This window comes from Trachemys scripta, chromosome 6 (genome assembly GCF_013100865.1).
Source record: "Trachemys scripta elegans isolate TJP31775 chromosome 6, CAS_Tse_1.0, whole genome shotgun sequence".
NCBI classification, from domain to species: domain Eukaryota; kingdom Metazoa; phylum Chordata; order Testudines; family Emydidae; genus Trachemys; species Trachemys scripta.
The window spans coordinates 114,762,102-114,785,248 of NC_048303.1; the positions used below are offsets into that span (position 1 = coordinate 114,762,102).

Genomic DNA, 23,147 nt, shown 5'->3' on the forward strand with positions numbered 1-23,147 from the left:
AACAGTACAAGTAGACTCACAAGATCACATTACCATCTCTAGCGGCCTTTTCCCTCTTAGTCTGGCGCAGCACAGCAGGTCACCGGATCCCCTGGATGGAAGTGGAGACCCGAAGCAGGGATGATAGGGATGGTCTAGGCAGTACTTGGTCCTGCCATGCGGGCAGGGGACTGGACTCGATGACCTCTCGAGGTCCCTTCCAGTCCTATAATCTATGAATCTATGAATCTATGATCGAGCTTCTTCAGGTGAACTGATGAGTCCTACCCTCCCTATACCCTTTACCTGCGTCGTTGTGGGTGTAGTATGCAAATCTGCTAGATGATGTAGTGAGTGTGTGCAAGTGAGAAATTCCCTAATCAGAATAACCCATGTGGGGTGAATGGCCTACCCTTGATTGTCTGCTCTGCACTTTGCCACTTAGACGGGCAGTCCCGATCTGATCAGAATGCCGCCTTATATAGACTTCCAGTCACTGGGCAGATTATATGATTGACAGCTCATATGATTGACAGCTCCCTTATTCCTGCCGAAACCAGGAAAAGGGCGCCAAACTAGGGTGGGGAAGGAGCAAGAAGGCTCACAAAGATGGACGCCTAGTTGTCCTTAAGAGGATCCAAGATGGCCACCAGATTATTTTGCCTTTACAAGACCATCATGTCTTTTTATTTTCATGCTGTATGTGCCTTATTTCATTCATCTTTTTCCTCTTTTGCAGTCTCCCTCTGCTTTTTCCTCTTTGGAGTGTACTAGTTACTATCGGAATGCTGATGTCATTGCTATGAGGGGGACTTTTTAACGTCCAATTTTTATAATGGTTTGCAATCGATATTAGCAGAGCTTGCATCATTGCACCATGGTCTGTGAAAACAAAGGAGTTTCTATGATGATTACCATGACCATCTTATGGAGTGTGTTGTTGTGATGCGTCCCGTATTTATATATTTGTGCTGTTTAATTTAACACAAATGAAAGTTAATCAGGGCTGAAGTGTAGTTCTCTCGTTAAACATTAGAAGAGTCCAGTAGAGCAAATAGTTTGTTTGTCGTGCATTTGCCAACAATCTTCAGGTTGTTAAAACTTTATCCACTGCCTATGCAGCAGCTCTTCCTTTTCACGCAAATGTGTTCATTTCAGAGTGAATTTGATGATTTTTTGAAGGCCGCAGGCTCCAAACTCGTCGTCGTTGACTTTTCGGCAAAATGGTGCGGACCTTGCAAAGCAACCGATCCTGTCATTCGTGTGAGTACAGTATTGCCATCCCATGCCACTCCCAGAATGGGGTGCGGGAATTGACATTGCATGGGAAAAAACCCACAAGCTCAGAGTCTGATGTAAATCCAGAACAACTCTATTGAGGTCAATGGAGTTACTCAAGATTTACACCTGTGTGGCTGAAACTCTAGTCCATAGAGTGTCCCTTTGCAGAAAGGGCCAGTGTTGAATTAGAAAGGAAGGCATTCACCACTCCATTGCATCCTGGATATATGATCTACATCCAGGGGAGGGGACACCTATATTGTCCTTTGGACATAAAACACATGCTCTGAGCCTTCAAGTAATTTTATAGGGAGAAAAGGCACCGCCTTGATTTCTGGAAGTAAAAAGATTGGAGCTCCTTCAAAATATGCCCCGTCACACTTGGGCAGTGTGGCTAGACCTGCTGCTATCCTCACCCTCTTCCCGGGTCCTCTCCATTTCTGAATTTGAACCAGCGTTACCTGTCTCCCACCTGAATTCATGGGGAGTTCTCTTCCTCTGAACACTTAGGGCTAGATTGTGCCTAGTTCTGCATAGATGACACGTGGGGAAAGAGTGCAGAATGAACCTGACTTCCCTTGTGCCCCTGCATGGGGGCAAAGCACAGTCTCAGGCCTTGTGTTCCTGCGGTGCAAGCAAGGACTAGGGGAGTCGAGGGCCTACAGCCATGCTAGAAATCCCGTAAGGGATCGTGGGACAAAGGTAGAACCTCCCACCTGCTGTCCGGACCAGCGGAGCTGGGATGGTGTGAGAAGGTAAAAGAGTGTAGAAGCAGCCGCCATTGCTGTGTGCACCCCCCGAGGAGAGGTACTACGCCTCCTGCAGACACAATGCCGTCAGGAGCGGTGCACCTTTGCACACACCCTTCTGCACGCTGTAGCTTATAGCACTGAATGAGAGAGCAAGAGAGAGAGAGAGAATGAGGCGCAGAGCTGGGAGGCAGGAAGTGGTGGACCTGATGCAGGGTGGAATTGTATGGCCTGTGCTGTGCAGGAGGTCAGACTAGATAATCATTATGGTGCCTTTTGGCCTTAAAATCTATGAACTCCTGAGTTCTACTTCCAGCTGAGACATGGACCCCCTCTCTCTGGCAAACAGGGACAATCATACTTACCTATCTCTCTGTGGTGCTGTGAGGATTCATTAACCAGAGCTTACCAAGAACGCAGAAAATGAAGTCTTAGCCAGTAATATTATTCTAGTGATATTTACATTTCAGTGCTATATAATTGTTCTGATCCTATGCCCTGATTCTGCAAAAGGATCCGCAGAGGCAGACCCGTGCCTGTGCAGAGTCCCACTGAAGTCAACAGACTGGTTCAGAGGTCCTCTCACACAGATTTGATTGCAAGAACTTGGCCCTCACTTGTATCGATCTCTTAGTTTTATCTGTGCAGCGCTCTTATCACTTAGAACAATTGGAAAGTGCATTAAGGACTCCAGGAACCCAAGGGGTCATAATAACCTACAGTGAAAATGTCTAATACCGGAAATCAGCAACAAAGTTAGATGGAGAATGTTTCCATCCATTAGAGACAACAGGCTTTTAGCAAAGCTCTTAAAGTGACACCCTGGCGTGGAAACATCTTAATGAATCAAAATCAGGCCCCATTGGTGGTTTTGCTGCAAGCTGTGGTAATGTTTAAAAAGCAATGATGTAAACAGTTATGAGACTGAGGACTGAGAAGCATAAACTCTTTGAAAAGAAAACCCTTCACTCTTTTGCACCTTGCCCTCCTGTGAGAGATGAAAACAAACAGAGGAATGCAGGTCACCAGTTCAAAACTCAGCCAAGGGATCAGTCACTGATATTTAGTCCCATGTGCTGGTGCCCTACATGAAAGGAGCTGAGAGTCTCAGTCCAGTTCCCAGTGAGCAGGCGGGCACCTTGCAAAACCCTCCCAGATGAGCATGCAGCTGTGATATTAGTTGGGGCTCAGCGGGCAGACAAAGGAGCCTCCAACCCTGCTGCATTTCTGCTGTGTGTCAGGAGTATCGCAACTGGGAAGCACAAAAACATCACTGTGCCAGTGCATGAAAGGGGGCTTGAGCTCTTGTGAATCTGCTTTTTCTGCACTTGGACCAACTTTTCCTTGCCAGCCTTCACAAAGACCATCACTGCATGGCACCGTTGTTGTCTCTCAGAAGACAGGCAACGGACTGATTCAGCACGAAGATGGAACTACACAGGGAATGGACGAGGGATATGTCTACACAGCAGTTGGGAGGTGTGGTTCCAAGCTCACGTAGACATACACATTCCCTCTCTACTCAAGCTAGTGTACTGGGGGTGGCTAGCGGGAGGGGCTAGCTGCCCCAGGTCTGAGCCTGGCGGAGACCCTAGGCAAGTACTCAGGCAGCTAGCCCAAGCTGCTGCTCATGCCGCCATGGCCACACTACTGTGTTTAGGGGCTAGCTTGACGAGAGCTGGTGTCTGCAGGAGTTGAGAATCACACCACTCGGCTGCTGTGTAGACATGCCCAAAGACTGATGGCGCGGGATTAGGGGAAAACTTATATTGAACAACCATGGGACAGTGAGGTCTTTCGAACTGTTGAATAGTCTCCACCAAGGGCAATTATAGAAGCCCCGTCACTTTGGTCTTTTAATACTCGTCTCAACAAAACACTGGGAAATGTACTAGAGTGAACAACTCTTCCTTTACTTCATTTTCTCCAATGATGGCCTCTAAACAATGCATGATGACCATAGTGCGCTGCAGGGCATTACTGTAGGATGTTGCAATACCTCCCTGTAAAGGAGTCCTGCACTGCCAGGGAAATGGACAGGATGATTTAACAGGGCTTCTCCCTCCTCTCTGTTTCTCTGCTCTGCCCTCCAACCCCAGAAGTGATCTCTCAGGCTCAGGGCTGAGGGCCATCGGTGAGTCAGAGTATAGAAGCTGCCACTGCCCGTGCTGTATTTGTTCTGTAGATAAAAGGGGGTGAGGAGAGTCTTTCCACTACTATCCCACTGTGCGCTAGTTACTGATTAGGTTGCCTGTCTGGTCTGTTTCCTGTACTCCACTGCACAGAGATCAGGAACAAAACACGTCTTTTTCAGGCTAAACGTCCATGCCGGGGCTGCTGCTGAGAGACTCGCTGGTGGGACTGTCAGCAATTGTCTAGTATAGCCAGGACTGAGGTCTGCCCAGGGGAGGCCAGGATATTTGTTTGGGGCTCCACTTTTTCAGTATGCACAAGCCTGAGGACAGGATTTGACTGTTCAGTGAATACTCAAGAAAATGGATTCACCCGCACTGCTAGCACAGGGATGATGAAAACAATGGTCTCTGGGGATTTCAACAGGGAATTCTTTGGAGAATGCTTTATCTCATGTCATCCCGTGGAAATTAAAATGCTGATGGATTCTGGTTTGCCAATGGGCCTATTCTGATCCTTATTCTCACTCTACAAATAGCCCCATTAGCTTCACAGGGCCTGCTTGTGATGGGAGGGGCTACTCAACATGACTTGGCGTATCAGAATCTGGCCCAAAATGAGTTGCAAACAGGTGGGAGCAGAATCACCCATCACTTCAGTGATGCAAAGAAGTATAAATCTAGTTTACACAGTCACTGACCCTTTATTAATCAAGATCCCTGACACCCGATCTCCCCTTTCCATGCAGGGTCAGGGATTTCCAGCTTCTCTAGCACTGACGAGGGTAGCTGCAGAATGTATTTTGAAACACTAGGGATTTTCTTGCCATCTTCTGCTTTCACACAGGGGGATGATGTTGCTCCTGATTTCCATACAAGGAAAAGCAAAAGAGACATCTTCACAGCATTATATACAACTGAGCGAGCAAGTGATGTAGGCTTATGTTAAAATCAGTGTCGGGACTTGTTCAGATGATTCAGTGTCTTTCCAGTGAAAAACATACGGACGCTGCCTTGAAAGCTGCTCTCTGTGACCTGTCAGGGAGGATCACTGCCCGTGGGAGGAGGATGAATCTGGTGATGCCTGCTAGGAAGACAGCAGGCTAATGTCACATGATGGAGAATTAAGTATTCCCCCCATACACATACATACACACACACACACAAAACTGTTGTTCTAATTGGCTCCCTGTGGATAGATGCTGTGTTGCAGCCATGCTCATTTGTTGCTCAGCAACTGTTTTAATCAGGCAGAGTCTAATGAGAGGCTTGACCCACCAGCTATTAGCATAGAATGAGTAGCTAATAACATGAGAGAGCCCCCGAAGAGACTCCCTTTCCCTCGAACCTTCTAGTATGTCCTGGGAAATGGAGGGCGTGATTCAGCACGGCCTTACTCCAGCTTTACCCTGGTGTCGCGCTGTTGCTGCCAATGGAGCGAAGCTAGAGCCTCTCACTCCTGTCAGGGGTCTAAAAAGACAGAAGAGGAGGGCGAGTCCGTTGATTGGATGGTGCTCAGGAGATGTAAAGCACCATGCGAATGCTAAGAGGCAAACACTGTCCTTCATCCCACTGTGCCTGGGCTTCATGCCACTGTTCTGGTTCCTCTGCACAGGGGAGAGGCAGGATCCCAGAAGTCTATGCAGCGGATTGCTCCACAGAGGATCCCTGTGTTCCCAGTGCAGGGGTTCGGTTTAGGGTGAGAGGGGGCTGAGCCAGGGAAGGGAGGGGGATGTGACCAATGGCTCTGTGACTTCCTGGTCATACTGGACAGCCCAACAGATGGAATTGGGATTAGAGGGGCACAGCGGAAGCGACTGCAACCCTAATAACGCACTAGTGGCTGAGGAGTGGCTCCAGCGCCAGGAGAAAAGTCCACAGTCCTCCACGGCGCACAGTGCTGGCTGTGTGCTGCTGAGCCAGGACTTCCCCCAATCCTGTCTCTGTGAATCTGCTGGGACAGTGTACATCTCATCTACAGATGGGCTCTTCCTGTGAGCCAGGCAGTGTTTTCCGAACACCAGCACATCTGGGGGTGTTTGGATCTGGCCGCTTGTATGAAATTAGTGGCCAAATGTGACATTTAGATCTGGGAGCAAATCCCTGAAGGCCGGAGGTTTGGTTCTGGTTCCCCTCGAATCTCTTCCAATATTTTCCCAGAATTTCTGGGTAAACAGTGCGCTGCTGACTTGCATCTAGTGCTTGTGAGAGAAGCCAGCACTGGACTCCTGAACTTTCCTACCCCTGTAACAAGTACAGCACCAGCAGCAGCCCAGGAAGCTTCCCAACACGGCCCTGCCAATTTGCTTCAGCAATGACCCGGAGGCATCACATCTGGAGGGAGCTAGGAGTGCAAGCAGAGTTCAGTTCCCAGCCCAAAGCAGAAAATAAAACCAATTAGGGGCACCCAGTGGGAAATCTCAGTGGAATGCTCATTCCATCAGAATGCACCATTTCTGGAGAGAATCCCACAGCCCTTCTCTGGCCGTTACTAGATCTGTGATTTAATACGAAACTCCAACTATTTTTAATAGTGTAGCTTCTGTACTGGAGATATAATGCTAACATATTGCTATGCTTATTAATGGTACTTCAGCAAACAAGTGTATGTATTCCATTTATTCCTAAAGGACCTGGCTGTTCGGTATGACAATGTGATGTTCTGTAGTGTGGATATCGATCTGGCAGAGGTAAGCTATTGAACCCAGGTTAGTTGAAATCATGCTATTGAAATCATGTTCATGGTATAATAATAGTTAATGAATACCTGGCTTTTATCATCAGTAGCTCTCAAAACTCTTCACTGTCTTTAATGTTAGACCTTGATCTGTGCATTCAATAAGTAGCCCCTACTCACCTAAGAAGTCAGTCCCACTGACTGCAAGAGATTGCAAGATCTTACCTTCCGTGTCCCTTTTTTCAAGAAAATCAGATATCAAAATACAACCCCATTTCCACAGAGGACATTAGTAGCTAGTGATTTAATATAGATTAGAAATGGGCCAAAACAGAACACCTGTGTGAAATGGCTGCCTACTCTCCAAATGTTGATCATTCAAATAAAATGGAACCAGATTCAAATCACCTTTGGTTTTGATCTTTGCCAAATCAAAAACCTGACTGATTGTGTTTTGCAAAGCCAGCGCCAAACACAGCTTTGTCAAACCTGGCAGTACAGATAGGTCCTGGTTTTGGAAGGACGTACCAGGCATTGACTTCAATGCAATTGCTCCTGATTTACACAGGTGTCATTTAGAGCAGATTCAGGGCCACGTCCCTGATACAGATACGGTGAGTCACCAATACAGATAGATAGTAACAGATAACAAACTGCCGGCTTTTTGAATTTTCACCAATCTTTGTCCTGAGATTTTTCATTCTCAGTTGTGCTTAAATTTAGAGCATCCCCCTTTATTTGCTCTGGAGGGTGCAGTGCCATATCTTCAACTGCTGTTGTTCAGCATGGTTCCACTGAATTTAACGGTGCCATGCCAGTTTACACCAGCAGCAGATCTGGCACTGAACAGCCGATAGGGTGACCAGACAGCAAGTGTGAAAAATCGGGTGGGGAGGTGGGCAAGGGGGGGAATTGGTGCCTATATAAGACAAAGCCCCAAATATCGGAGACTATCCCTATAAAATCGGGACTGCTGGTCACCCTAACAGCCAAAGCAAACAAAGTCTATAGCATTTTACTAAAAATAGCGAAGGATCTCCAGCTAATAGCAGAGATACCAAGTAGCCATAAAGGATTAGCTGGACATTCCATTGCCCCTTTTTAAAGAGCTGACATTTTATTTACCATGCTGTAGCACAGTGGTTCTCAAATGTTTGTACTGGTGACCCCTTTCACACAGCAAGCCTCTGAGTGCGACCCCCCCTTATAAATTAAAATCACTTTTTTATATATTTAACACCATTATAAATGCTGGCGGCAAAGCGGGGTTTGGGTTGGAGGCTGACAGCTCACGACCCCCATGTAATAACCTCGCGACCCCCTGAGGGGTCCCGACCCCCAGTTTGAGAACCCCTGCAAGCAATTTCTGCCTTCGTCTACAGCTGTGCAATATGGACGTTTTCACATCAGCGTATCAAAGAGCTAGAGAAATCTCAACAGCCCCTTCAAGCTGTTGTGCATATATCAAGTGGCAAGGTAAAACTATGAATAATGAAGTTCTTATAGGGGTTGTACAAGCAGCACAGTAGTGCAAAAGCTCTCACTGACTCAGTTGTCTTCAGCATGAATGACAAGCACCAAAGGCACCTTGCTGAATGCTTTGTAAGGCATTCTTGTGAGTAATCATTCTGTGTACTGTGTGTTATCTTGCCACATAATAGCTCAACGGTACTATGCAAACAGCTTTTCTGTTTTTTTTTTATCTTATAGGTGAATTTCCTGTATTTCTCTTGACTCATTCTTTATTATTATTATAGCTATTTGCCTGAAAGCATGCCCTTGGATTTTAATGAATGGTTCTAGAACTAGTATGACAGATGATTTTACAGGTGTTTTTCTTACTTTTCTAGGACGTGGCTAATTCTTGTAAAATTATCGCCATGCCGACATTCCAGATGTACAAGAAAACGGAAAAGGTATTGTATAGCGACATAAATTATAATTGTGGGTCTTCGTTTTATTAGTATGACAGCAAAGGCTAATAACTGGCTCTATCCCTTCCTAATGACGACTAGACCTGGTTCAGAAGGATTTCTCTGAAACTCCTGCCCACATTGCTGTGACGAAGTGGGAATGTTCTTAATGTTTTTTCTAAATACTGTATGGGTGCCTCGGTTTCCCCTATGCATTTTTTAAGTATATAGGTGGGGGGATAAGGGTGTGTGATTGTTGCATAGCCCTAGAGGACAGGTGTGATGCCGTCTGCACAGAGAATGGCCGACACCCTGTCTCCTGGCAACTGATGGCTTGGGCCCCTCCCCTGCAAGGTGCCAACTGAAGGTGTTGGAAAACAAAGAGATCAGGTAGCCTCCTGGTCTGGAAAATGACAAAAGGCCAGAGGAGGGGCTCGAGGGAGTGCCAGTTTGGAGCTGGCTGGGGAAACGGAGGGAGGCCCAGAACCTGGGTCTGGGCTCCCTACCCCCAAGATAGACCTGGCTGAAGGGTCCTGTTTTCTGTACCTACAGGTTCTGTTTTAGACTGTGTTCCTGTTGTCTAATAAACCTGTTTTACTGGCTGGCTGAGAGTCACGGTGAATCGCAGGAAGTGGGGGGTGCGGAGCCCTGACTCCCCCACACTCCGTGACAATTGCACTGAGTAAAAAGGCCTCTATTTTTTAAATATTTCAGGCTTTTGTGTGAAATGAGTGCCTAAGAAAATAAGTCCTTTTGCAAAAGAAAAAACTCAGCTGTGGGATTTGAGCCACATAGTTTGAGTCTTGATCTGAATTTTCCCCAAAATCTGGGGACCTTGAGTTCCAGAGTTTTGATTCAACCCATTCAAGAGTTTGGATCTAGAACCAAACATCTGCAGATTTCCGAAGCAGGTGGGGGGCGGGGTTTGGGGTCCATCTCTAGGTCAGACAAGTGGGTCATTGTCACAGGGTGACTGGTCCCTGTGAATGAAGCAGGTTCAGTTCCCCTGTGCCAGAATAGGTGCTCCCAGTTTGGCCACTTAATAGAACAGGGCAGCACCTGGGGTCTATAAAGAATCAGGGAGAGATCCAGTAGGAGGGAGTCAGAGGAGTTGGATTCAGTCAGGGGTAGGAAAAAGCTGCCAGATACCAGGAGCACTGGAGGAGGTCCCGGAAGGAAGCCAAAGGTACTTCCTGGGGGAAGGCTGAATGCAAAGAGAGCATCCCTGCACCAGGGCTGGAGAGCTAAGAAGGCAGGGGAGCAGCAGAGGCGCTTATCCTCCGAGATCTCCAGGGCTGGAGAACTGGACCCAGAGGAACCAGAAGAGGGTCAGGGGGAAGTGAAGATGTACCTCAAACAAGAATGCTCCCCAGCAGAGAGGCTGTAGGGGGTTCTTGCGGGGAAGAGCGGGATTTGAATCCACTGGGAAGGGCTGTGGTGGCTGTCCTCGGACAAGGACAGGAGAGGATGGACAGAGACTCCAGGTGTGGATCAGAGATGCCACGGTGTGCTATGTGGGACATCGAGGGATGAAATGCCTTAAGTTTTAATGACTACTTGCAGTGGGGTGAGAAATAGACCATGCCTGGGAACTTGTTTGGGACCATTTGCATAATGGGACTGGTATATTATAAAGCAATCAGGGTATAATTGTGTCACTTTGAGCCTAAAGTGAAGTGACGGGGACTCTGAAAGGATAACCTGAGACCGTGCACATGTCATTTAAGTATGTGCCTATTTCAGGGCCGGCTCTAGGCACCAGCAAAGCAAGCAGTTGCTTGGGGCGGCAGATTTGCAAAGGGCGCAAGAATCCAGCCTGGGAGCTGTAGTTCCTTGGTTAGCTCCCTGCCTATAGAGCCAGCTCTGGAGCATTTAAAGAACTACATTTTCCAGCATTCCCTTGGCCACTAGCAATAGGAAAGGGTGGGGGAAGGAGTATGGAACTGAAATCTGCAGCTTGCTGTGAATGGTAGGAACAGAGCCCGCTCTAGGTTTTTTGCTGCCCGCCCCCGCACCCCTGTATTGCCCCAGCCCTGGACTCTCCCCCCACCCGCACCTCCTGTCGCCCTGGGCTCTCTCCCCCCACCCGCACTTCCTGCCGCCCCAGCCCTGGGCTCTCCCCTGCCCACACCCCCTGCCACCCCAGCTCTGGCCCCCACCTGCACTCCCCTGCTCCCCCAGCCCTGGGCTCTCTCCCCCACCCGCACCTCCTGCTGCCCCAGTCCTGGGCTCTCCCCCAAAGAAGGAATTGGGGGGACTAAATGGATGGTGCACCTCTCTATCTGAAGCCTAGCAAGGGAGGTATGTGGATCCCACTAGAATTTAAAATGAAAAGTAAGGGAGGGGAGGCTCTGGACCTGGGCAGCTTTAGATACAGTACCAGGCACGTAGGAGGATTTCCACTTCTGAGCCATGGAAGCAGAAATTGACTTTTCCTTTCCAGATATAGCTAAGATTCAGAAAGGGAATCTAGCACCTGCCTTCCAGATTTGAACACCCTCAAAATTCAGGAGTGCTCAAGCTCAATTTGGGCAGCTGTTACTTCATTTCCCCCAAATCAAATATACTGATCCACTGTAACTTGCTGTAGAAAAAGTAGAATAAATTGAGCAAGAAATGCTTCCCAGTGGTTATTAGGACTGGAATTGCTATTTTCAACAGCCATTGCTTTTTTTTTTTTTTTTTTTTTTAAGTTTTAGTTTATTTGTTTAAAAGGAAGACCGTGATAGTGCATTCCCCATAGAAACAAAGAATGGAACAAAAGAATAATAAAGGCACCTCAACTTTTTCTCATTTATGTAGGACAGTCTTATAATATGCATCCAGATATCCTCCAGTCACACAAGCTGAAAATTGTTCCACTTTACTGCAGTTCTGTAACCATATGGGAACCAATCCTGTCTGTGTTCTGTGCACATCCAAAATTCCTGCTGAATGACCCCCGGGAGCGAGTTACCAGTGACCCAGGGCTGGGGCAGCAGGAGGATGCAGTTGGGGGGAGGGAGGGGGAGAGCCCAGGGTTGGGGTGGGGGGCAGCCAAAAATGTTTTTGCTTGGGGCAGCAAAAAACCTAGAGCCGGCCCTGGCCTATTTTCCCTCAAAGTAAATGGGACTTACGCATGTGTTTAAAGTTAAGCACATGTTTAAATGCTTTGCTGAATCAGAGCGTAAAAGGAGGAATCCAAAATCTCTGTCTCTGTGTTAGAACAATCCTTGAATATGAATCTCTCCATGTGTAAGGTTATGCAGGTGTGTGAGTGTTTGCAGAATCAGAGCTTTAGTGTGCAATTCTTATGAAATTTTATTGTTTATCCCAAACATTTTTTTAAAAAGGAACTTTCTAAATTGCAATTTACTGCTTTATCAGATCAGACATTTTTGCAAAGTAAACCTTCTTTTGTTTTGTCTGTTTGTTTGTAACTAGATTTGCGAAATTACTGGTACTGACACCGGGAAGTTGGAAGCAAAGATTGAAGAACTAATGTAGTTCCTGCAGAAAACAAAAGCATAAGTTCCATTAAAATCCACCTTCCGCAGTCTCGTATGTGTCTATTTACCTTCAATCCAGTTATTCAGAAATGATGCATCAAAATGTATGAAGATTTTCATCTGTACAGGAAGAAGAATCTTGTGGTTAAGGCACAGGAATGGGACTCAGGAGATCTGGGTTCATTCTTGGCTCTGCCTAGGGTTGTCCGGTGTCCGGTTTTCGACCAGAAGGCCTGGTCGAAAAGGGATCCTGGTGGCTCCAGTCAGCACCTCTGACCGGGCCATTAAAAGTCCGGTTGCAGTGTGGTGGCAAGCTCCCTACCCAACTCCACGCAGCTCCCGGAAATGGCCGGCATGTCCCTCTGGCTCCTAAGTGTAAGGGTGGTGAGGGAGCTCCGTGCACTGCCCCGAGGCCGGTTCCACAACTCCCATTGGCTGGGAACCTGCAGCCAATGGGAGCTGCTGGGACGGCATCTGCGGGCAGGAGCAGCACGTGGCGCAGAGCCCCCTGGCTGCATCTCCACCTAGGAGCCAGACGGACATACTGGCCACTTCCGGGAGCCGCCAGAGGTAAGCACCACCCAGAGCCTGCACCCCTCACCCACTCCTACACCCCAATCCCCTGCCTTATCCCTGAGCCCCCTCCCACACCAAAATTCCCTCCAGGAGCCTGCACCCCCTCCCATGCCCCAACCCCGTGCCTCAGCCCTGAGCCCCCTCCCGCACTCCAAACCTCTTGGCCCAGCCCTGAGCCCCCTCTTGCAGCCCAAACCCTTCATCCCTGGCCCCACCGCAGAGCCCACACCTCCAGCTGGAGCCCTCACCCCAACCCCTGCCTTAGCCCTGAGCTCCCTCTCGCACCCAAACTCCCTCCCAGAGCCTGCATCCTGAACTCCCTCCCGCATCCCAACTCCCTGCCCCAGCCCTGAGCCCCCTCCCGCACTCCGAACCCCGCAGCCCCAGCACAGAGCTCCCTCCTAACCGCAACCCCCTGTCCCAACCCAGAGCAACCGTAGCTCTGCAATAGACTTTTTGGGTGAAATCCTGGCTCCCATTGACTTCAGTGGGGTCAGAATCCACCCTGTATGTAACCTTGGGCATGTCACTTGGAGCCAGATTTTCTAAAAAGCTTGGGGGGCTAATGTTCAGGTGCTCAGCACTCAAAATTGGGGCCAGGTTTGCAAAAAAGCACATTCGGTGCTGGCCCCTTATTAACAGTCTGGCATAAATGGTGCCTAAATGGAAGCTGAGTTCTTTTGAAAACCTGGCCCCAGCTTTGGGTATGGAGCACTACTGTAAAAATCTGGCCCTTAATTCCCCAGTACTGTGAGGGGCCCAGATTTGACAGTGAGAAGCACAAGACAAAAGCCTATACATAAAGTTTATGAATCAGCATGTTTTCTAGATAGGCAGTGTTAGCAAGTCCCAAACAGACCTCCCCTCCCTCTTACTCCCAATTGCCCTGGCTCGTCTAGCAACAGATTCTTTTCAGTCCATTCTCAGCCTTACATCGACCTAACTGTGGAGGTGTACACACCGCCGTGCTCCTCCCGCCGATTTAACTCTCCTGCTTTGCCGACATTATAAAGCCAACCGGAAGAGAGGCACAGAGCTTTTTGTGACCTGGACCATGTCTACACTAGCGAGTTTACAGCAGCACAGCTGTATTGATGCAGCTGCGTTGCTATTAGATTGCTTGTATAGCCACTCTTTGTCGCTGGGAGAGAGCTCTCCCATCGACATAAGTAAACCATCTCCAACGAGCAGCAGTAGCTATGTCGGGGAGAGGCTGTTGAAAAGTGGTGTGAAACGTAGTCGGAAGCCCATGGAATGATGGGATAGAGAAAACTGCATCATGGGACGGTGAGCCCACCCAGAATACCCCATGGCAGAGGGCAAAGAGTTGCACAGTGGGATAGCTACCCACAGTGCACTGCTCTCTCTGTCGATGCAAGAGCACCAACTGTGGACGTGCTCCACCATCACAAGAAGGTATGTGTGGACGTGCAAAAACAGTTTCACTACAGTGGTGGATGATCGGTGACGTAACTTAAGTCGACTTAACTGCGGAGGGTAGACATAGTCAGTCTTGCCACTGCTGATGAGAGACTCCTGCCATCTGGGACAGCTTTTCCGATCTCTCTGCTTCATCAGCTCCCTCTGTTCAAATCTCACTTTAAACCTCACCTTTCCGCCCTTCCTGTGCCGCTCAGTAGTGTTCTCCCTTGGTTATTCTAAGGCTGCCTTATTTCTGTATGCTCTACCTAGGATTACCAACTTTCTAATCACCCAAACCCAAACAGCCTTGCCCCGCCCCTGCCCCAAGGCCCTGCCCCTTTTTGAGGCCCTGCCCCCACTCACTCCATCGCGCCCCTCCTTGTGTCATTTGCTCTCCCCCACCCTCACTCACTTTCACTGGGCTGGAGCAGGGGGTTGAGGTGTGGGAGGGGGTGCAGACTCTGGCTGGAGGTTCAGACTCTGGGGTGGGGCCAGAAATGAGGGTTCAGGATGTGGGAGGGGGCTTCAGGTTGGGGTGCATGAGGGGGTGAGGGTGCCGGCTGGGGGGTGCAGGCTCTGGGATGAGGGGTTTGGGGTGCAGGAGGGGGCTCTGGGCTGGGAGTTAGGGTGAGGGAGGGAATTTGGGGTGCAGGCTCCGGCTAGGTGATGCTTACCTCGGGCAGCTCCTGGAAGTGGCTGGCATGTCCGGCTCCTAGACTCAGGGGCGGCCAGGTGGCTCCGCACACTGCCCCTGCCTGCAGGCACCACTTCCACAGCTCCCACTGGCCGCAGTTCCTGCCCAATGGGAGCGATGGAGTCAGCGCTCTGGGCAGGGACAGTGCGTAGAGACCCCCTGGCTGCCCCGTGTCTAAAAGCCGGACATGCCAGCCGCTTCTGGGAATTGCGCGGAGTCAGGGCAGGTAGGGAGCCTGCCTTAGCCCCACTGCACCACCAACCAGACTTTTAGCGGCCTATTAAAATCTCCCAGCTTGTTTTCAGTAGTCACTGGGAGATTCATGCCGATTCCAGTAGACTCCTGGCCAATCCGCAGCTCCGTGGTAGGGATCCCTCATCAGGCAGGTCCTGCAGCCAGGGGGGTCCATGGCAAGAGGGCTCCCAATGGGGCCATACTGTCAAGAAGTAAAAGCTCAGCAGCAAGGACCAGAGACGCAGAGCACGTGAATGGACAGCCCCCGGCAGTAAGTCATGCTCACTTTCTTCCCAGGGAGTGAGGAGAGACCCTCCCTATCTTCCCCCAGTGGAAGGATGAAGAAGAAACTCCACCGTGAAAACCTTAGAGAGGGCCAGATCCGCAGCGGCTGGTGTACACTGATCAATAGGGTTTTACAAACTGACACCAACTCAGGAACTGACTCAGCGTTTCCTGCCACCTACGTGGATATTTCCACGCAGAGGTATGATTTGGCCCTACCACAACAACCACAACGAGTATCTCAAATATAAAATCATGGGGTCAGATTCTGACACCCTTACTTGTATCAAGTAGCACCTCCATGGTGGGCCTATTCCCAGAGAAAGGTGCTACTCAGCATGAGCAAGGTGAGACAACGTGGCCAACAGAGTATAAGTCATTATGGTCAGAGCTCATCCACTTTACCAAGGAGCTTTACAAATCCAACATAGGTTGGAATTTTTAGGCTGAGATTTTCAAAGCTGCCTAAAGGAATTTTCTTGTTTCCTGTTAAAATTAATGTCTCCATTCCCTAGGCAGCTTTGAAAATGTCAGAATGCCAACTCCCAATAGAGGGATAGAGAGAAGAACATCTTACATTTCTTTCTTTCTGACATATTGGTTGCTGTTGGGTTATTTTTCTTTTTATTGTTCTTATCTGTGTTTTCTCTCTGTTGTATCTCTAAATGTGAATGGTGACAAGAGATCTGATGGATTTACCTAGAGATTTCCGTTTCCAAATTATTTTCCTCCCATCAAATTTTAAATCTGGGATTATCCCAAATGACAGCTTTCTCCTGGCAAAGGGGAATGATATTTCTTTTCCCTCTAGAAGTCCCCTGGAAAGCTTCAAGTTTATAATCCAGCACACAGAGCCGGCACAGAAGTAAGCCAGCTCTTTGTACTTCTAAAACTGACTCCTCCAAACACCAGGTATCAGAAGTGGTTTTATGAAATCTTCCATTATCTCTTTGAGTCAACCACCCAGTGACTATTTTAAGAACAAATCATGGGACGGATGGATGGCAGCCCCAAACTGCCTTCCTCCTCATGCGTAACTTCCTGACACACAAAAAGAAAAGAAAGAAATTGTGTGATATGTGCACATGTGATCTTGATGCCACAGTTTTTTATTTGCAAATTCCCTTGGTTAAAGATGGTATCTTGAGCAGTGAATTGCAAAATGATAGTTTATCTTCTTTTATTTTCTAACTGTTAAAGATTCCAAATCAGAAAGGGAGGTTTTCCATTGACCTTAATGGGCTTTGGATTGGACTTTGAGCAATTTAGAATCTTTCATTCACCTGTCAAGAGGCAGATACGGTCAGGAATCGGATCTTGTGTTTCTCCTGCAATTGTTGTGGATATCACAAGCACCAAAATCAAAGCAGGTAACTAACTGCGCTGCTGACTTTGGATCGTCTCTTTTGGTTGATTTGTTTCACCCGCTTATATTATTTCCTGTATGTATTTATTAGGAATAATGAAAAGTAGAGCATGAATCTTCGCATTTCTATCAGTTCCTATATTTATTGGCCTTCATCTGCTAGGCAAACACCAGGACTGTAAGGAGAACATAGACCCTTTGCTATGTGCAGTTCAACAGTTATCCTTGCAACAGAGCTGCAACCACACCAGAGGAGTTCTGAGGGGTCTACCAGGAGTGAAAATATGTGTTCTGAAGCCATACTGAAAAGGACGTTAACGAGATACTAAAAAGTTGGAGTGGGCTGGCCATGTTCTAATACCTCCCATTGCTGCTGCTGTTGTGCTGATGCTTTGCAACCTAAAAGGTAGAGCAGGGCCTGACACTGAACTCCAGATCCGAGGTTATAGCTTGCTCCTGTCTTGAATGGGCTGAATCTGAGCAGTCTGAAATGTAGAAAGATTTGGATTCAGAGCTGGACTTTGACTCCCTCTTCTCTGATTTGGATTCAGATCTAGATGGCGAGTCCCTCGTCTGTTGTTCTGGTCTGATCATTAGCTTTTCTCCATATTTTGATACTTTCAGTGTCCATCATTGTAAAGATGACCTGAAGACCAAGCATTTCCTGGCAGTTAACAGCAGACTGAAAGGACTAAGGCACAAAGCCAAGGGCTCCCACCCCCATCAGCCAGCTATTTACTGGCTGGAGATGCCCTCCTCCTATGTCATTTATTGTATTAAAACCTGCCTAGGGGTAGAACTTGCAATGGCGAGTGTTTATATAAGAACTATACCATCTCTGACGTGGCAGAAGGTGCATGCAATATTCACTAAGTCAATCACACAACACTGTTACAATAGCAAGCAGTTTGCCTGTGAGCTGGGATGGTTCCAAATGAAGCTGACGATTCCAGCCTCCTGTTAATGAATAACTGCTAAGACACAGGCAATCTTCAGTGGCCATTCGGAAACGGTGGGTAAAATTGTGTAACCATAACTGACCATTTCAGTTAATATTAATTGGGTGCAAAGAATGTAAACATTAACTTTGCTTGTAAATGATTACCTTGTTCAGTCTGTCTCAGGTTTGCACCTTTTTTGAGTCCCTGTTTCTATAACCTGGCTGTCCAGAGAAATGATTTACAGTATTTATAAGGCATTATGACCTTGTGTGTGAGAGAAGTTTAAAGGTGTGACATGACTGTGCACACCACTGAGCCTAATTAGCCATTTGTGCAGACTGTCACCAGTTTGTGTTTACAGCTGCATAAACTGCATGTGCAAATTAGCCAGGGCATTTTGCATGCACATTTACCTGGCTAGCTTGTCTGAAAAGCTGACCTTTGATTGTGTTAAAAACAAGATTTTACAGAGCCTGAGAGCAATAGAAATACTTCAGTGATGGTTTTAGAGGAAAATGGAAACATGTTTTTTTAATAGAGAAACACCCCATGTGGCATTTTCCACCCTATCACTGCAGAACCGAGGGACAGATTTTTAAAGGTATTTATGCACCCAGAGATGCAGACACGTGCCAAGTGGGATTTTCAAAAGCACCTCGGTGGCTAACGCCATTGAAATCCCATTAAATGCTTGATATCACTTTAACAGTAGATTCGATGGACCTGGTGGTAAGGGGAAGATTATGTAAATATGCAAGAGGGTGGACGTGATTGGCACGACATCAGTCATGTAAAAACATACTTATGAGCTCTGCAAAACATAGGTTCTGTACAGCTTTATTTAGGAACGTGTTAAAGGGAAGATTGCGGATGCTGTTCAAAAGCTTTCTTTGTTTTTTTTTTCTTGAGTTTTAAACAACAAAATAAACAAGCAAGGCAGGGGAGAGGTCTAAAAATAATTATGTAGGATTGTGTTAAGTATGACAGGATGGAGAATTAAAAAGAGGGGAAGAGAATAAAGAAAATAGAAAAAAGTAAGAGGCGGCACATGCTACATGGGATTGGTACAGTGCTAGGTGCTATTTATATTTAGTATTCACCCCAGCTTTATTTGGTCAAGAGCTTCAGTCACTATTTAATTCCACAAACGGAGCCAATTTTCTTTTTTAAAACGAGTCTTGCGTTCCATGCACAAATATGTGCAGCTATTTGCATGCTTACATTTGCTTATGTAATTACCACGTTCTAGCATGCAAATTGGGTGACTATGCCTACGAATAGTTAGTTAGGCAGCCAACTAGCCCTGTGTGCGTGGAAGCTTCCATTTCCTGTCTCTTCTAGGATTTTGCATAGTGCTGATGAGGACTATAGTATATGAGGCCTAAATGTTTCAATATGGTTAGTGATCATCAGTTTTTGGGTGCTCAACATGAGACACTTGAAAGGGTTTCCAGGCAGCCGGTGCTCAGTACTTTCTAAAAATCAGGCCCCTTAAAGGCATCTCAACTTGAGCACCCAAAAATTCAGACATCTAATATCACCAGTCACTTTTGAAAATTTCGGCCTGAGCACTTTTGCAATGTATACGTACAGTCTCAATGACTGTGCGCTCAAATGCACGTCTGCAATAGCCTGCACCTTTTTGGGGCATGGATCGTGGGCATGGACCATTTCTGTGCGGCCTTTTGGGGCTGGACTACATATTTGCGACTTAGCCTTTTCCAAAGCATTTGACCGCATGAGCTGCATTTTTAAAACTTTTTAAATTAATTGAGGGTGAGATGCTCACCCCCACTCCTCTTTACACCATGTAAAAGGGCCGAAGCAGCATCAAAGGGCCCCAAAAGTCCTGATTCTGGACATGGTGGGGATGCTCGTGGCATAGGCACTGCAGAGACAGCCATGAGGCTGCCTTTTAAAGGTCTCTTACTAAGCCCTGGCTTGCTGGGGGCCAAGCCACAAGATACAATACTGTAGAGATTCCAGGCAGCAGCATGGCCCATAGGGCAGTGCCAGGAGGTTTTAAATAGGTCTGTCTAAGTTATATTGGAGGGCCCAGAAAAGCCCAGCTTCTGGGCAGCGCAAAGGAACTTAAATCCACTTTAGCCTTCCTTCTTCCTACAAATTCTGAGCCACACCTCTTGGAGGTGAGCACAGAATCCTACCGTGTGTCTTTTTACTATCTGCAAAGCTGCCACTTCATTTAGTGTGCACTTACCATAGTGCTAGCCCTCCACCTCCAGGAATGGCTGCAGCCTCCCAGCATGGCAGAATTCATCATTTTGCTACCACGATGGCACAAAAAATCCACAATTCCAGGAAGAACGGTGTATGAACTCAATCACCATTCTGATAAGATCCAGGGCTACCCGTTCCAGTCTCAAGGTAAGACTTAGGTTGAATATTAAAGTAACACTGCCAAATACGTCACTTCAGAAGGTCACAATCTCTGGACAATCCCATAACATTCAAAAGAGTCCCTGATGCACCAGAATCTGTATCCCTTATCCCCACCTTCATGCAGACAGGTGGGAGCCCACTTTGCAGGCAGGATCATGTGTTATGGTGTTAAGGAGAGGTGCTGAGCTAGAAATAAGTTTTACACATTTTGATCTACAGCGTTCCACGTATTTCCAAGCAAAACAGGGAAGGGAAGTAGAGTGGAAAGGGGGGAAAAAACAAGGAGAAACTGAGGGTGGAACAAAGAGAGAGGAAGAGAAAAAGTGCAAGAAGAGAGTGGCAAAGCCAAAACAGATAATTTTCTGGCATTCAGGGGCGGAACAGTTCATTTTTATGGGTCTATGCTCTGAATGTGATGTCGCACAGAAAGAACAATAGTTAGATCTTCCCTAGACGAGCCCTATCTTTTACAATGCTGCTTCTTAGAAACTCCACAAAGCACTCAATCCCTTGCTGTCAAAAGGGGAATGGCATTCAATTTGAGCAGCATGCCAAAAGGCATTACGCAAATAAGTGTTTGCCATGCAGATCAGATGTTATTAAGCTGTTTGAATGGCATTAGTCACAGAGCACTTTGAAACTGCATGTTGGGTGCTGTATTATTTATGGTATTGGTCAAAAATAATGTCAGCTGCCCAAAATTTTAGTCAGCAGTCAAAAGCAGTGCCACATTTTTGAATGGCAGTGCAGAAGACTTTTATTTGTGGTGTACCATCCTTTCCCCTATAATGACATATATAGTTACCTCTTTTTGTACTAGCGAAAGAACTGGGCCAGAACCCTGTAACAAAAGACCCCAGAACTTTGGAGACATTCCAGTCGGGATCTAGATCTAAATGAATGCAAGTCTCTGGCCCATCTCTAATATGTAAAGCATAATTAGCAGAATTCTGCTCTGTATGCTATTGAGCCCTCCGAGAAGAATGTTTTTATCTAATTGGTGCTTGAAGCTTCCTTATATTTGCTCATAAAGCTACGGGGCATGATTTTAATCTCACACCAGCTTTAATACTGATGTGTTACTCCTGCTTTACACCAAGCTAAGTGAGATTAAAATTCATAGCTCTCGTGCCTTATTATTGAAGGAAATGTAAACTGTCATAAACTTAATAGGGCAGATTCTGCCAGTCTTACTTATATCGAGTGGTACAGGCTCTGAGAATAGCCCTGTTGATTTCAGTGGGAGTCCTTGCTCAGTGTAAGTAAGGGTGGTTGAGTCTAGCCCTAAATATTTTTGTTACTTCCAGGTACTCACTTAGTTTTTGATGAGCGAGCTACATTTTCAATTCATTTACCCAGGGGTAACGCCGCTGAAGTCAGTGGAATTCTTCCAGGTTCACATTCATGGCAATGTGATCAGAATTTGACCCAAAAAGCCAGCTTCCTGCCTGGATGGGAGAACCCCAAGCTTCCAAGCACTGGGAGTGAATGTGTTTTGTATACTTCCTGGAAGAGCACAGTTGAGCATATCTAAAGAAAGCACGACCAAATACAACCTGCTCATATAGACTTAACTGAAGCTATGCTCAGACAGAAACGGTTATGTCTTTCTCCCTGAAAGAGGAGGCTTTTCAGAATGGCAGAACACTGGAGCACATCTTCTCTTAAAATATACAATGGCCTGATAGAACATTTCCTTCATTATCACGTTGCCTTTAGCATGCCTCAAGAAGGAAATCCTCAAGATCTCCTTCACAGAGGAGCAGTGCGCCAAAGCCCTGATGTACCTGCTCTCAGCAAACAAATGCAAACAGAGGCAATATTTAATATTAGTAATGTAATTTACATAGGTCACAAAGCACCCCATGACAATAAACTGTTACTGACTGAGCCTCTTGGCCTCTCTTTTCTGTAGGAAAAATTCTGGAAAAAAGAGATGGCTTTGCTAAGGAAAACATAGACCTAAGTACTAACCCTAATCTTGCCCATCCATCTTACGTTCTTACATGGTCTCCATTACCGTAATATGTTAGCACCTAATTTTTTTTAATGTATTTATCCTCACAACACCCTGAGAGGTAGGGCAGTGCTTTTATCCCCATTTTAACACAAGAGGAACTGAGGAACAGAGAGACTAAATGACTTGCCCAAGGTCACAGAGGAAGTCTGTGGCACAGCAGGGCATTGAACCTGGGTCTCATGTTAGCACCCTAATCATGGAATAACCGGGAATCCAAATCAAAGGCTAGGATACAAAAAACCCTGAAATCACTGGGAGTCTTTCTATGGGGACGAGGGAGTACTTAGGAGGCCCAAAAAACTAGATGCTGGGTGTGTGCCATCAAAGTCCATTCATTAGACAGATTGTGGGAGAAAGAGGAGGCTGGAGTATAATATTAGTAATACTGGACTCTTACATAGCACTTTTCTTCTACACTTTGCAAAGGTGGGTAAGTATCATTAGCCCTCTGTTTACTGATGAGAAAGTGTCAGCCACGATGTTTACATACCTTTGAATGCTCGGAACACTGTATAAAACCTTGTAAGGCAAGAAGAATATTACCTTTAAAAAAATAAGCTTGTTATTCCTGGAGGGCACTCAAGTCATCTAGGCACGTACCACCTGACAACCCGCTTGGCCCCAGTCTATTCCAAGGAGGCTGTCACTTTCCCAGGGCACTTATTTTACAAAATCAGAGCTGATCCACGAGGTATAGTGGAGTTGACTGGCACCTCCTTTTTTCTTGATCTTACGGTCAAGATGCTTGGATAACCAGCTCCCTGTAGGGGAGAGGAGACTATAATTGTAAGGTACCGTCGTCACCTCGTAAAAGAGGCTCTGGTTTATTGTCTATATTATGTGTTTATAGGTCATCATCTGTGGATCTGTCATTAGTCTGTTTCAAAACTGGAGGCCTGATCCTCCCATGCCCTGCAGCTTGTACAGTCATTTATACCTGTGCAAAGTGCTGCCAAATCAGAATTCTCCACACCCACTGGTACTAGATTT

The 23,147-nt window shown here is 46.9% G+C and overlaps 1 protein-coding gene across 1 annotated transcript; it reads left to right on the forward strand.

The window, feature by feature from the left end:
- Positions 1–784: 784 nt before the first annotated feature.
- Positions 785–12,265, forward strand: LOC117879527 (thioredoxin-like). Its single transcript, XM_034774777.1, has 4 exons — positions 785–1,242; positions 6,772–6,831; positions 8,669–8,734; positions 12,155–12,265. Exons 1-4 carry the CDS (start codon positions 1,096–1,098, stop codon positions 12,215–12,217), a joined length of 336 nt encoding a protein of 111 aa, XP_034630668.1. The 5' UTR covers positions 785–1,095; the 3' UTR covers positions 12,218–12,265.
- The last annotated feature ends 10,882 nt before the right edge of the window (positions 12,266–23,147 follow it).